The sequence below is a fragment of the Ictidomys tridecemlineatus genome, chromosome 4, assembly GCF_052094955.1.
Source record: "Ictidomys tridecemlineatus isolate mIctTri1 chromosome 4, mIctTri1.hap1, whole genome shotgun sequence".
NCBI lineage: Eukaryota > Metazoa > Chordata > Mammalia > Rodentia > Sciuridae > Ictidomys > Ictidomys tridecemlineatus.
Window position 1 is genome coordinate 127,111,939 of NC_135480.1, and position 16,337 is coordinate 127,128,275.

Sequence of the window (16,337 nt, forward strand, 5' to 3'; positions counted from 1 at the left end):
GTATCCTATCTAGAAAATCATTGCTAAAACCTGTGTTGAGAAACTTTTTTCCTGTGTTTTCCTCTAGGAGTTTTGTGATTTCAGATCTTATTTGTAGATCTTTAATTTATTTAGCCTAATGTCTTCAAAATTCATCTGTGTTGTAGATGAACTTTAGGTCTTTTTAATGTTGAATGATATTCCATTCTAATTATATACCTTTTTTGTTTGTCGATTCATCTGTGCATCAGTTGTTGGACACTTGGGTTGTTTCTACCTTTTTGGTATTGTGTGTAATGTTGCTTTGAGCATTGGTGTAAGGTATCTGTTTTCATCCCTGTGTTCATTTACTTTCAGAATACTTAGGAGTAGAATTGCTGGGTGTAAAAACAATTCAATTTAAAAATGGGTAAAGAATTTGGACATTTCTTCAAAGATATACAAATGGCCAATAAGCACATGAAAAAATGCTTAACAGTATTTATTAGTCACTAGGGAAATGCAAATCAGAATCATATTGCCTCACATCTTCTAGAATGGGTAAAATCATAAAATAACTAGTGTTGATAATAAGTGGAGAAATTGGAATCCTTTTACTTTGCTGATGGAAGTGTAAAATGGATCAATCATGGTGAATGTGAACCCATTGATAAATAGTATACATGGTAAAAATGGACTTTTAAAAATGTGTCTTTTGTTGCACTGGTGCAGTGAAATGATTCACAAAATACAATTCTTCATGACCAGAATTGTCCGTTGGCTTTCTCCTCCAAAATTGCCACTTTGAATTATTGGGTATTGTAAAGTATTGATGTTAACATTTAAGATGTAAAGGCATAACAGGGCAGTGCAACTAAATGAGAATCATACACACATATACCCACACACAAAAGTTTGCATGATATAGTTCCTTGTACTTTTATTTGATTTTGGAATATTTGTATAGACATTATTTGTTGAACATAGATAATCTGAAAATTCAGAATTCTGCAATACCCCCAAATCTGAAATTCTGGTATTCAGAAAGTTTGGATTTTTGGATTTCAAATGTTCAACTTGTAGGAAAGCATGAGAATCAGACGGTAACAAGAGTTGCAAAGCATAAACATTTTTTTCATTAGAATTAAAATTTCCTCCAGTTTTCTGTTACAGTTGTAGAGTTTATTTGCTTTTTAAAAAAGCAGTTGGTATTGTATAAGGGAGGTCAAGGGAGGAAATTTGAGAGGGAGAGACTGTGATTCATCAGGCTACCATTGCCCTCCTATTACAATTAGCCTTGGTTTTTTTTGCTCAATTTTTGATAGAGATCAAGAAAAGGCAAAGTATAGCTCATTTTGGTGTTACCTGCTCATTGAAGATTCTTTTGCTAAGAGGCAAGCAACAACATTGAATAAGGCTTTTGTGGGACTTGTGTTCTAGCACAAGGAAGATAGGCAAGGGACAGCATTCCTAGACTGGTTCCCTAAGGTCATGATGAGTACAGCTTATGTATACAAAAAGGCAGGCTTATTCAAGTACACAGTCAGCTATCACACGATTCCAGGATTTCTGCACATCTTGTCAATTCTTTGTTCTCAGTCCTGGGGCTTGCATTTGACAGGTGGTCTGCTTTCTGTGCGTGACATACAAAAGATGGTAGAGGTGCTTACTCCTGCCACCCCAGAAAGGCTATATTTTCAGTCATATTCAGGCATATTGCACTTGCAGGGGTTTGCGGGAACACTTTGGGGAGTAGTTAGCAGCTGCTGAACCTGGTTGGTATAGAGGATGGTAGAAACAATTTTTGGAAGATGGCTTGTAAGGAACTCAGAGCCCTGCCTTTTCTGTCTCACTCCTATGCAATGCAACCTCCAGTTATGAAGCCTACCTTTTCCAGTGGGCATAGTCCTACTGTGCACTATTCCCTGTGGTTGGTTTCTAACAAAACTGTTACTTCCTGTGGATACTGCCATTGCTTGGTGCACAAAAATTAATTTTTTTCTTTTTTAAATGAAGATGCCAGCTAGGTTGAAAAACCTTAGACTAAACTCTAGGATTTCTGTATACACACACTGTTGTAGACAAATACACAAGACTACATATGTGTTTGCCAATGGAGTCAGGCAGCCTTTGTCTGACTTTCTGTCTTCTAAATCTCTCATAAATTGGTAGACTTAAATCATCTGAAACTGTATTGCACAGTTTCTGGCAAATGTCCCCCCCCACCTTTAATACTGGAAGATACTATATTAAGGTAGATATTGAATGCCAGTGTACCATATCAGCCATGTTATTTGATTTTAAAAGTGAAGATTTTCTTGATTTTTTTTTTTGTGTGAAAAAACTTTCTTAAAGGAAAACTTTAAAAGCATTTGTCATTCAAAAATTTAATTAGCACCTACAATATGTTGGCACTGTTCTAAGGCACTTGAGAGGAATTTAGTGAGCAAAAACAGATCTGTGCTCTAATATGGCTTAAATTCTGGGGAAGAGAGATAACAATATATATTGCTAAGTACTCTAGCTTACAGGATGATTAAAAAGAGTCAAGTAGTAATCAATGAACTACCAGATATTAAATCATATCTAGTATGGATATGATGGATATATCAAGATTTGGATTTCTACTACATTTTTCTTAAAATCTTCAGGAAATAAAGAAGTTGATTGTAGTTGTTTTTGTAGCCTTTGGGGGTGATAAACTGCTAAAGTTTCTGGGGTGAGTTAGATGACAAATTGATATATGTGGTATGATGGCAAGTATATTGTACATTGTAAATTTATAAAAAGAAATTGTTCTCTTAAAATTGGGTTTGACACATGTTCATATATAACCAGTCAATAATAACAATTTTACATATTGTTATTAAAATATGGAATATTTGGCTATTAAAACAAAATTCTATAAGGTAGCTTATAAACAAAATATTTTTTTTTTCCTGCCACAGTTCTGGAGGCTGGGTAGTCCATGATAAAGGCACTAATAGATTCTGTATCTGGTGGGGGTCTATTTCCTGCTTCATGGATTTCTCCCTCCCACTTTGTTCTCAAATGGTAGGTGGAAAGTGCAAGCAAGATCTCAGGAATTTGTTTTATAAGTACAATACCTTTTCTGAGAGCTGTACCCTGATGATCTAATTACCTCCCAAAGGCTCTTTTCCCTCATGCTTTTGGTTAAGATGTCAATATATGTATTTTGTTTTTGGAGGGGGGAGTGAGGACACTGGTATTCAGACCTTACCAAAAATTTTCAGCTAGTTTTGAATCTTCCCACACTAGAAGGCAATAACTTCTCTGGAAGAAGACAAAGTAGGCAAGAGATGATGGGTATATGAAAGTCTAGTGGTGGTTTACAATATTAAATAGGATGCTTTGGATAGGCCCTATTGAAAAGGTGATATTTGAGCAGGGAAGTGATAGGAGTTGGTCATTGGGCTGTCTGATAGAAGAACATTCCAGGCTAAAGGAATAGGTTGAGCAAAGGCACTAAGGTGAGAGTGAGTCTGGCATATTGGAGGAAAGCCAGGAAGCCTGTCCATAGAATGAATGAGTGGAGTTGTAGGAAGCATGAGGTCTGGGAGGTATGGGGTGCCCACTGAAATAGCATTATAGGGCTTTGAGCAGAGTAATGACAAGATTTCCACCTAAGAATTTTAAAAGGATCACATAGAATGTTTTGTTGAAAATAAACCATAGGGTACCAAAGGTAGAAGGGAGACTAATGAAAACTGTGGCGGGGCCGTGCTTGTATGTAGTGAGTGATCAGATTTTGGATATATGAAAGTAAAATGATCAAGACTTCATGATGGATTGGGTATGGGTTATAAAACAGGAGACAAGGATGAAGCCAAGGTTTTGAGCAGTTTAACAAATGCAGAATTGTCTTTTAATCAGATGAAGGAAGCTAGGGTATGGTACACTTTGAAGGGAATATTGAGATCAGTGATTTGTTATGTGTGTGATATTATTAGAGATCAAGTGCATATGTTTGAGAGCAGTCATAAAACTAGATGTGTAAGTAAGAGACTGTGATTAGAAGAGGTAAGATAGAACCGACTCCTGGTTTTTCTAGGAAAGGCAACTTATAAATTTCTAGTGAGGTAGGCAGAAAACAGTAAGGCCCAATGAAGAAAATATTTCAATGGAGAGGGCATGGTATCAAATGCTGCTGAAAGGATAGTAAGATGACTAGTAAATGACAGTTGGATTTAGTGACTATATATAGGTCATTGTTACTAATAAGAGCAGTGTTGATGAAGTGGAGAGGGGAAAGCCTGATTGAAATGTGTATAAGAGAGAACAAAAAGAGGAGGACTTGACAATGTGTAAAGAATTTGCTGCTTTCAGGAGGAAAGGGATAGTAGCTAGATTGAAGAATGGGAGCATGAGAGGTTTTCCCCCCATAATACCCAGAAATAACAGCATGATTTTATGATTATAGAAGTGACCCAATAAAGGGGAAAAGGTAGATTATACCTAAATTCCATTGTCAGTTATTATAATTACTCCTTGGCAAACACATTCAGCTTCTTTGCCCTTTCTCACTTTGTCATACTTGTTTGGCAAAGCTACAAACTTGGTGAAATCCAGCACTTATGTTTCTAAGTACCTGCTCTTTTTGTTACTCCATCCTGAAATTAACACAGACTTTCACAACAGAAAGTTTTTCTTTTCCTGAAGTGTTTTGGCTTCAGGCTTCAGCAATAAAAAGCAGAGTATAAGCACTACACTGGCTTTGTTCTAGGGTGTAAGGCTCAGTGCTGGCCTTTTCCTGTAATAATTTTAAGTTTCAGAAAACAGGATTCTTTAAGGTGATCAGTTCCAAGATTATTTGTCAGAGTCAGATGCCTGCTTATTGATCATTTTCCATGATGGTGGGGCATGGAGAGATTGAGGAGGTAGGATGATATTCTCAGCAGTCAGTTTTGGCATTTCTGAGTCTCCAGGTTCTTAGTTTCCTGGGTTCTTCTGGGCAGAGTTCTCATTACCCCTTTCCCCTTAGATTCCTTTCTTGTTGCTGTGGCCTTGAACATAACTTTTTTTCTTTACTATCTTTTTAATCCAATTTCAGGAAGGAGAGGAGAGTAATGCCCGTGGTTAAGCATTTTATTATGAACTGCAAGTTTGAATCATTTAACTGTTGAAATACAGTTGACTATGATAGAATTTAGAATTCTTGTATCTTCTCAATTTAGAGAATAATTTGAAATCTGATTTTTTGTTATGTTTTGTTTTCCTTTAAATGCAGCATTACTAAATATTGTATAAAAGTGATTAATTTATTAGATTCACAGTGATTTTTTTTCATTTTCTAGTAATGCCACAAAATTCTGCTTCAGTAAGCATTGGTGTATAAAATTAAACATTTAGGATATTTTAAGGTGAATAGTTGCAATGTAAATCTGAAAAGTTATAAAAATTGTGTGAATCAAGATATAAGATTATTTAAAGTCAATAATGAATGCTTGCCAAAGATGAAAACTATTGAAAATGTGCAGTAAGTATATTAAATAAGATAATATTAGAGAAGTTTTTTTACTCTGTCTAAACAAGTTATTATTAATTTAAAAAGTTTTCTTATAAAGAGATAACCACACATATTTACCAGCTTAGGGCTACTTTTTGAATAGTGGCCAATAAGTATACTAGTCATAGGATGCTGTGATTGGTTTGAGGACTTTAAGGAGGAATTTTGAAAGAATGATGATTTGAACTGTCTCAAAAGGAATCTTTAAAAAGAAGTAAGACAGAGGGAGGCAGGGGAAAAACAAAACAAACAAAAATAAACAACTATAGTGGAATATTACATCTCTTTGTAAATGATGTGTGCAGTTAAATGTGCTGGCATGGAATTTCATAATGGTGTCTACTTACATTGCTGCTGGGAAAAAATGTTTTTATTGTCACTACCAAAGTGGCATGAAATAACACATCCATTCTCTAAGTAATATCTCCTCCTTCTTATAATTTTACTGGGACATTGGAACTAGAATTAAAGCAACCCCCCCCCCCCAAAAAGGAATCTTTACACTGTGATCATAAACAGTTATGCTTGGTTTCTCCTTTCTTCTTTTTTTTTTTTTTGGTACTAGGGATTGAACCCAGGGATACTAAATCACTAAGCTATGTCCCCAGCTTAGTGTCTCCCTAAATTGGTGAGGCTGACCTTGAACTTGCAATCCTCCTGTCTTAGCTCCTGGGAGCCTACACCACTGCACCCAATGGTTTCTGCTTTTTTTGTGGCTCCATGATTTGGATTATGTTTTCCTCATTGATTTTTAGATATTTTAGTAGTCACACATTGTACCCTGAAGTGATCTGACCAGAATCACTCATTCTCTTTTGATTTTCAGTGTTAGATTGTCCATAGTGTAATTTTTCAGTTATATGGCTTTTATGACATCTAATGTATGGAAAACATATTTAATATCATTTAACATTTTTCTTGTAGATTATCTGCAATGGTGAAATGAAGTAACTCAAGATGAGCAAGTTGAAAGTGATACCCGAGAAAAGGTACTGTAGTTTTGAATCTTAGTATGTTTAAATTACAGAACTAATACACAACACAATTACTTGAAACCAAATACTTCATAAAATATTCAAGTAGTAGTATATTATTTTTGTATTTTATTGATATTCTTTAGTTGAAGTACGATTCAGCAAACAACCAATGGGTCAAATCTGGCCCACCTTCAGTTTTTGTATGGTCGATGGTCTAAGAATAGTTTTTACATTTTTAAATGGTTAAAAAATTAAAAAAAATAATAGTATTTTGGGACATGAAATTATAGGAAAATTGATTTTCAGTGTATATAAAGTTTTATTGGAACACAGCTCTACCCTTTTATTAACATTGTCTGCGGCTTCTTTTGTACTGTGATTGCCAAGTTGAGTAGTTTTGACATACTATAGCCCACAATGCCTAAAATATGTGCTGAGTGGCCCATTATAGAAAAAGTTTAACTGACCTCTGAGTTAAAGTACATTATATTCTTTCTGTTGGACATGTTTCTTTCAGTTAAAAGTTAGTGAAATGTGATTGATTCTGTATTGGAATTTTCTTAAAAAAATTTTTGTTTTTAGTTATAGATGGACACAATATCTTTGTTTATTTTTTATGTGGTGCTGAGGATTGAACCCAATGCCTCACGCCTGCAAGGCAAGCAATCAACCACTGAGCCACAACCCTAGCCCTGTATTGGAATTTTCTTATTATACAGTTTTGAATGGAATTGCTTACCTCTGTTATTGTCTTAGTTTTCTCTTCTGTGAAATTATTTTAATGATAATGCTATTTTTTAAAAGTACCTTTATTTATTTAATTTTATGTGGTGCTGAGGCTCAAACCCAGTGCCTCGAATATGCTAGGTGAGCGCTCTACCACTGAGCCCCAACCCCAGTCCCTGATAGTGCTATTTTAATTTTGTGAAGATTAACTAGTACCTGACTGGTTCAGTCAATTATGGTCTATTAATATTGATAATAAAATTTCCTGCTTTATTAGTAGTGTTGTATTTTATGTTTACATATCTGCAACTTTGCATTTATGGGTATTCTTTAATTCTGAGTAGTATACATGCAGTTTATTTAGATAAGTTATGTTCCTTAAATTGCTAGGTTTTCTATTTATTAACTATGTAAGATGTAAGATATCATAGCAAATTATGTTGTTCATATTCTTGTATAGTTTCTTGTATAATTTCTATAGGAAAGAAACTAGGCATTTTGTGTGTGGGGTGTGGGATGTGTGTGTGTGTGTGTGTGTGTGTGTGTGTTTTCAAAAGGAATACCAGCCTTTTTCAATTGGGTTAAATAAGTAAGATATTTCTACTGATAGCTAAACTATCTACTAGAACATAGTAAAAATGTAAAGTCACTTGAAAGTTTGAAAACCTCTGTCTCCTAAGTTCAGTTTTTCCCCCCTCATGAAATGATATTCACTGGATATTTATTGTTATTTTTGTTGTTGTTTTAGGCTGTCTAAATTGGGATCACTATAAATGATCTTCATCTAAAGGAAATTATAATTTCTGGTAATACTTGTCATATTGCTCTGTGAAGAAAGCTGAATGCAATAAGGTGAATTATAATAGAAAGGGGTCAAAATCTTTCTTCTCCCATTTTATAGTATAGTTGGCCCTCTGTAGCCACTATACTGCATCTGTATATTCAATTAACTGTGGATTAAAAATATTTGAAAAATAAATTGTGTCTGTACTGAACTTGTACAGACTTTTTTCTTGTTATTCCTCAAATAATACAGTTAAACAGCTATTTACATAGCATTTACATTGCATTAGGTATTATATGTAATCTAGAGATGATTTAAGATATACCAGAGGATGCAAATCTTGTGCAGTTTTACTTAAGACAGTTGAATATCCATGGGTCTTAGTATCTGCAGGGATCCTGGAACTCTCCCTCTCCTCCCTGCCCCCAGGCATGAGGGAGGATTGTATAGTATATTGAGACTATTTGAGGATTTATATAAATATCTTCCATAGCTCTGAATACAGGAATTGTTCTGAATTATTTTTCATTCATCAAACTTGATCAAAGCCATACCAGTTTCCACAGAAAATTTATTGTGTATATTTATTTCCATGTCTCCAGAGGCTTTCTATTGATACTTTCATTTTTCTTTTGTCCCTTTTTCAATCTATTTCTCCATCATGAGTTAGCTATTCAATACTTTTATCTAACTTGGTAATAAATCTGTGAGAGTAGAAAAGAAACACAAATGTAACGCTTAATACGATGCTTTGAAGAAAATGGAAGTTGAGTGTATTCTTAAAAAGATCCCTATTCTTTGTTTACACAAAGCTCATAAACTTATTAAAGAACAAATGCAGTATGGTGACTTATTCACTTCATGGTGAAGTATTAAATTATGAGGTACATAAAATTAGAAAATAAGGTACTCATAAGTAGGTGTTTATTGTGTAATACAGACTTAAAGAGGCAAGCCTGAGTTGAAACTTTCTTTATAGAAAATCTGGAGAAGTGGTGGAATATTCAGACTTGTTTAATTTAAACAAAGTTTGCTGTTGGATTCATTTGATTTGTAAATTTAAAGACCATATTGGCTGGGGGATGGGGTTGTAGAGGACGTGCCACGCCCTGGGTTTGATCCTCAGCACCAATAAAAATAAATAAATAAAGATACTGTGTCCAACTATAACTAAAAAATAAATATGTTTTTAAAAAAGACCATATTGGCTGGGTGTGGTGGCATGTACTTGTAATCCCAGTGGCTTTGGAGGATGAGACAGGAAGATTGCAAGTTCAAAGCCAGCCTCAGCAACTTAGGCCTGGAGCAACTTTGTGAGACCGTATCTCAATATAAAATACAAAAAAAGGTTTAGGATGTGGTTCAGTGGTTAAGTGCCTCTTGGTTCAATCCCTAGTACCGGGGGCGGGGAGCCATATTAGTAGTCGTTAATTTAAATTAAATAAGCAAAACTTGTAAAATACAAGAAGTACAGGTTTTCTGTACACACCAATCTTCATTGTCATGGTCATGCTTAAATCTTATCACCAGAAAAATCCTCATTCAGAATACTGATTCAGTTTCTTCCACAACTGCAATCTTTTATTTTTTCAGTTTCTCTGCTAAAATATCTATACTGCAGGATTTTCACCTATCTTAGAGCTGTAATCTGTGGATTTTATTTCTCTCATTCATCTCCTTCTGTCTTATCTGCTGTAGAATCTAATGTCCACTTTTACAGGTACCTGAAATGTTTCACCTCAGTTTGTATTTTTCCATTACCCTCACCTGACAAAGTCCTTACCCTGGATAACCTTAATTGAGCAGCCAAACGAAATTTGAGGATGAACAAGCTTTTTGGCAGGTATCATTAAAATTATTGATCAACTTGAACCAAGCCCTAATAGTCTTATTACTGTGCTTTGGAAAGTGTGTTTCCCCAGTTTTTGTACTAATTTATACTTTATATCCTTCAAACCTTTGAAATTCTCAAGTGTATCACATATATATCCTGAGCAAATGACCTTTTCTCATATATCCTAGAGATAATACAATGCTTTATCTTCACATTTCTTGCATTGTACTTATATACTTATTGTATTTATTTATATACTTGCATTGTATTTATTTGATCTCATTCTCTGCTTAATCCACCTGTTATTTACTATTCCAGAGAATGTGCCCCTTTTCTTGTTAAAAAGCAATACTGTTATCTGTGTTCTAACTCTTTTTACTTTTTCTTTTTGGTGTCAAAGATTGAACCTAGAGACAGTTTACCGTTGAACCACATCTCCAGCCCTTTTTATTTTATTTTTTAAAAATTTTGAGATGAGTGGCTGGAGTTGTGGCTCAGTGGTGGAGCGCTTGCTTAGCATGAGTGAGGCACTGGGTTCAGTCCTCAGCACCACATAAAAATAAATAAAGTAAAGGCATTGTGTTCATATGCAAGAAAAAAATATCTAAAAAAATTTTTTTAGATGATTTCACTAAGGGCCTTGCTAAGTTGCTGAGTTTTGCCTTGAACTTGTGATCCTCCTGCTTCAGCCTCCTGAATTGCTGGGATTATAGGCATGTGCCACCATGCCTGGCTTAAATCTGTTAACTCTTTTTTTTTTTTTTAAATGTAGTGCTGAGGATTGAGTCCAATGCCTCACACATGCTAGATAAGTGCTCTATCACTCAGCTACAGGCCCAGCTCCGAATCTGTTAACTCTTATTTCGTACCATTTTAACGTAATCTGGGCTTTGCAATATTTAGATTCTGTGCTTTTGTTACTATCTGATTTACCTGATTTCTTTAAAAGCCAGGAATTATGGGATAGTCTATAAATACAATCTAAATCTCCTTTAGTACTCCCCTAGACTCCTTTTTAGAGTTTACTCTGTTCACTTCACTGTTATTTCTTATTTGGCCATTTATAATTTCAAAAAGTTTTGTTGATGTATAATCAACATACTGCTGTATACATAAATTTAGTATATACAGTTTAATACATTTTATCTTTACACACTTTGACATATATTACATATGACCTATGTTATATACCTGTGAAACCATCTTCTCAATCAATATAATAATCAGCATATCCAGATGTTTTCTGGTGTTCTTTTGTATTCCTTCACTTTCAGCCTCTCTCTCACTCGAGGCAGTCACTCATCTGCTCTCTGTCACTACAGGGTTTTTGCTTTTCTAGAATTTTAATTTTTTTCCCCCTGGTTCTGAGGGTTGAACCCAGGGCCTTGTACTCTACCATTGAGCTATATTCCTAGTCCTACTTTTCTAGAATTTTAAATACACGAAGCCACACAGTATATCTTTTGTGGGGGTTGTTGGGTTAGAAGGTGGTAGTGTGAATCTGGCTTCTTTTACTTAGTACAATTGTAGTTCAGATTCATCTCTCTTTAGATTCATGTTGGTTGTAGTGTTTATCATTAATAGTTGTTTTGATTATTGAGTAGTGTTTCCATTGTATGATACACTCATTCATTTATTTAGTAACTGTGTTATTTCTATATTTTGGTTATCATAGATAAAGCCGTTATAAGTATTTATTTATGTATTTGTATGGATATATGCTTTCTTTTTTCTTGGATAAGTAATGGAATGGCTGAATCATATGGTAGGTCTGTACTTTATTTTTAGGAAACTGCCAAAACCTGTTTTCAGAAAGATTGTACAATATAATACTTCCTCCAGCAATAGATGAGAGTTTTAGATCCTCTGTTTTCTCACCAGCACGTAATTATGGTTGTTCTTTTTAGCTTGTACCTATTTTAATCCAGGTATGGAGATCTCACTGTGATTTTAATTTTCATTTCCCTAATGATTTATGATGTTGAACATCTTTTCATGCACTTATTTATATTTAATATATTTTGTTTTGTGACAAATATTTTGAAATCTTCCCATTAATTTTTTTTATTATAGAGTAAGTTCTTTATGTATTTGGGATACAAGTCCTCAGTCAGGTATTTGAATTGCAAACATTGTCATTCAATCTGTTGCTTATCTTTTTCGTATTGAAAACAGTATCTTAAAGATTCAAAGTTATTAGTTTAGATGATGTGCTTATTGTTTTTTTTCATGGACTTTGTATCTGGGAAATATTTGCTTAACCTATTCATACCAATGTTTTCTATTAACAATTAGTTTTAGGTTTACATTTAAGTCTATACAACCATCCTGATTTGGTTTTTATATATGGTATAAAGTATGGATAGAATTTTTTTTCTCCATATAGATATCCTATTGTTCCAGCACCATTTTTCAAAAGACTTTCTTTTCTCCACTGAATTGCCTCTGCACCTTTTTCAAAAATAAGTTTTTCATGTATATGTTAGGGCTCTTGTTTTGTCCCATTGATTTAGTTGTCAGTATTAGTGTCAGTATCACACAGCCTTAGTAACTGTAGTTTTAGAATGAATCTTGAAATCAGATGGTCTTGGTCTTTCATTATATTTTTTTTAAAGTTTGATGAAATGAAAGTTTTACATTTACATATGAATTTAGCATCAGTTTTTGACAGTTTCTGAAAAATCAGCATGCTGGGATTTTTACTGGGATTGCCTTGACTCTGTAGATTAGTTTGGGTAAAATTGACATTTTAATAATATTGAATCTTCTCACCCTGAGACATGGGATATCTTTTTATAATTTATGATCTTTTTTTGATTTTGGTAGTATAGTTTTCAGTGCACTTTCTTTCTTTCAGTTTGTCAAATTTATCCCTATTTCATTTTTTTCACGTTATTGTTAATCTTTGTTTCCAAATGTTATTTGTATATGGAAATATACTTGATCTCTGTGTGTTATTCTTGTGTACTACGACCTTGCTGTATGCTCTATTAATTCAGATATCTTTTTTTTTGGTGAATTTCTGGAGGTTGTAACAGTCATGCTATTTGTGAACAAAGTCTGTTTTATGTCATCCTTACCAACTTGAATGTCTGTTTTTTGTTTTTATTCTCTTATCACATTGACCAGATCCCTCAGTACAATATGGAATGGAAGTGGTGAAATTAGACATTCTTGTCTTCTCATCTTAGAAGAAAAAACATTCATTCTTTTTACCTTTAAGCATTATGTTAGCTTTAGGTTTCTGTAGAAGTTTTTTTTTTTTTTTTAATTAGTTGAAGTAATTCCCACCTATTTCTAGTTTGCTAAGCTTTTATCTAAAATCAATGTTGAATTTTGTGAAATGGTTTTTCATCTGTTGAGATTATTGTAAGGTTTTTCATTTTGTTAATAGGTAAATTATATTGAATATTTTCATGTTAAACCAACCTTTCATTCCTGTAATGTTCATAAACTTCCTTGTTATATTATTGTTCTTTTTCTATATCGTTATATTGTTTTGCTGAAAGGTTGTTTTTGAATGTTTGCATCTGTGTTCATGGAGCTTATTGATATGCTGATTTCTTGTAATATTTTTGTTTGATTTTTGTATTAGGGTGATGCTGGCCTCATAGAATATTAGAACAGTGAAATAAATATTCCTTCCTTTTCAATTTTTTTGGAAGAGTTGCATAAATTTGGTATTAATTTCTTGTTTAAAGTATTTGGTAATAATCATTAGTGAAGCCATCTTGGCTTGGAATTGTTTTTTGAAACAATTCACTTTCTCTTGCTCGTCTATTAATTTATATTTGACTAGTTAATGAATGGTGTTTTAAAAAATTTTATTTTATTTCCTTCATAGGTGTTATTAAGCTCCTTATTAGCTAGGACTCTGTTTTATGTTAGTGGTTTCTGTAGCATTTATACTATATAGCAAGTATACTTACCACATTATCTTTATTTGATATGTTACTTCCTGTGTAATATAAAAACCTTCTCTCTCCTCCTTCCTAACCTTTGGCACATTTTTATATATGCTTTTACATATGCTATGAACCCTCAAAATAACTTTGTTTACAGTCAGTTATGTTTTAAAGAAGTTTAATATGCCACTGTGTTTATCATTTTTTTTCTTAAGAGAATTTTATTATCTTTTTTTTTTGTCTTCTTCCTTCTCTCCTCCCCTTTAGTATCTTCAATTACTTATGTATTTGGTTCATTGAAAATATCCTAGAGCTTATTGGTCTTTTAATTTTTTCCCCCTGAATTCCCTTTGCACATGTTTTGGATAATTTATATTGCTGTGTCTTTAAGTTTACTTATCTTTTCTTCTGGAACTCATACAATGTATATTTCATTGTAATTTGAGTTGGGTCTTTTTTATATTTTCTGAGTGACTTTGTTGCACAGTTATAAAAGAGTTAAAACCCTTTTCAATATCCTTGTCTGTTAATTTTACTGTGTATGTCAGTTTTTTGTATATTTTGGTTGATTGTTCTTATTATAAATTGTACTTCCTGTTTCTGTGTATGCCTGGTAGTTTTTTATTGTGTATTTTACTTTGTGTCATCCTGAACATTTTTGTGTTCCTTAAATATTCTTGTACCATATTCTAGAATGTGGTTAAGTTACTTGGAAACCAGTCGGAATCTTTTTTTTTTTTTAAGTTTTTTTTTTTTTAGTTGTAGATGGACTCAATATCTTTAGTTTATTTATTTTTATGTGGTCCCGAGGATCAAACCCAGTGCCTCTTACATGCAAGGCAAGCGCTCTACCGCTGAGCCCCAGCCCCAGCCTCACCAGTTGGAATCTTTTGAGTCTTACTTTTAGTATTTGTTAGCTGTGACTAGAGCTATTCTCAGTCAATGACTAAATATTTACTCACTATTAAGACAAGATTCCTATGTGTACTCTACCCAGTGCCCTATTGATCATGAGATTTTCCATTTTGAGCATTGGGAACAGGCACAATTCCCTGTCTTGTGTAAGTACTTGGCAGCATTATCTCCAGTCCTTTCAGGTGTTTCTTTTTTTTTCTTTTCTTTCTTTTTTTTTTTTTTTTTTTTTTTTTTTAGCCTTGAGTAGTTTCCTCACACTTAGGTGCTTATCTGTACTCAGTTGTATATTTAAGGGAGGCCCTCTGCAGAACTCTGGAGTTTGTGTTCTGTGAATCTCACTCTTTCTCAAAAGTTTCTCTTTCAAATTTTAGACACCTTGATCTTCCTGGACTTTTAGCTTTGTCTTTTCAGTTCAAGGAGTCTTTGTTTTTTTTCTTTCAACATTGCCTGGAATACTCAAGGTTATACATTGGGGTAATTGTTTGGGTTCACTTCATTTATTTCTGTCTTTCCATCTTGACATATGGAGGTTTGAAGTTACCTTTAGTTGGTAATCCAATGGATTTCTTTTTGGGAGGCTTCTGCCTTATTTAACCTCTAAGGAGCACTTTGACATTTGTTTTGAATATTTTCCTCTTCTATTTGACATTCTTCAGTTGGTTTCTGTGGTACTAGTGTCTCTTGTGTTTCTTCTTACTTCATTTAGCCACTGCTTCTAAATCTATTTGTGGGACCTTTTTCTCTGTAGAAACTCTTTAAGTATTCCTGAGGGCTCAATCCTAAACTTCTTTTCAACCTATATACTTTTCTGAAGCAATTTCATCTGAATCCTGTTGATTTATATCTCACCTATTGTGGAGATCAACTCCTCTATGCCTGGATGTCTATTAAGCATTGGTACTTGGAAGTCTCACAGTGCTCTCCCAACATAGTGTGTTGCCCAGACTGAAACTTTGTACATCTTTTCATCTTTCAGTGTTAGTCTTTCTTGGTTAATGGTATTCCAGCTGTGCAAAAATGCAAGTGTCATACTTGGCATTCTTTGTTAGCACTCCACATTCAGGTTGTTCGTAAATCCTGTTGGTTTTATGCCTATCACTAAAAGTTTATCACTAATCTGTGTTTTTCTATATCCTCTGTCACTTCCTTGACCAGGCTTACCTTATTCCTTCCTTAATTTACCAAAATAGTCTCCTCACCTATTCCTTTGCTTCTACTTTGTCTCATCTGTTATCGTTTACATGACCTAGAAGACATTTAAAAATTGTATGTCTAAACTTCCTGTTTGAACATTACTGAACAATTGTGTTTTTTCCATCCCTTATTAGAAATTATAAAAAAATGCACAAACTCCAGGAGAACTAAATGACCCCATGCTTTTGAAATTTCAGTAATGGCAAAATTAGAGGGAACATTACTTGCAAACTCAGCAATATGTATAAAGGGCTGTGAAATGCAGCAGAAACGACTTGGAATAGAGTCTACACAGAGAGAGGAATCAGCGGGCTCAGAATAGCAGATCTCAGAAAGTTCCAGTAAAAATATACTTGTTGAAGGGTTAGGGTAGGCTCTGAATTGTTTTGTAATGGTTTTACAGTGCATTAGAGCTGGGTTGTATAGGGTTGAAAGCACAATCTTTCTTGGATCTGGATTGGTTCATAGAAGCAGATCAAACAGGTGATTTGTTATATAAGTAAATAGTATTTATCTA

At 33.8% G+C, this 16,337-nt stretch overlaps 1 protein-coding gene across 5 annotated transcripts in view; it reads left to right on the forward strand.

Moving 5' to 3' along the window:
- Nucleotides 1-16,337, forward strand: part of Agtpbp1 (ATP/GTP binding carboxypeptidase 1) — a 196,411-nt gene that overhangs the window by 14,284 nt on the left and 165,790 nt on the right. For 4 of the 5 annotated variants that reach the window (XM_078047392.1, XM_078047393.1, XM_078047391.1 and 1 more), the window contains one exon: nt 6,410-6,474. In XM_078047392.1, coding sequence (XP_077903518.1) covers nt 6,443-6,474 — 32 coding nt within the window. In that variant the 5' untranslated portion in view covers nt 6,410-6,442. Of the gene's footprint in view, nt 1-6,409; nt 6,475-7,971; nt 8,041-16,337 lie in introns of those variants that run through there. The other variant, XM_040285607.2, reaches the window with a different exon arrangement.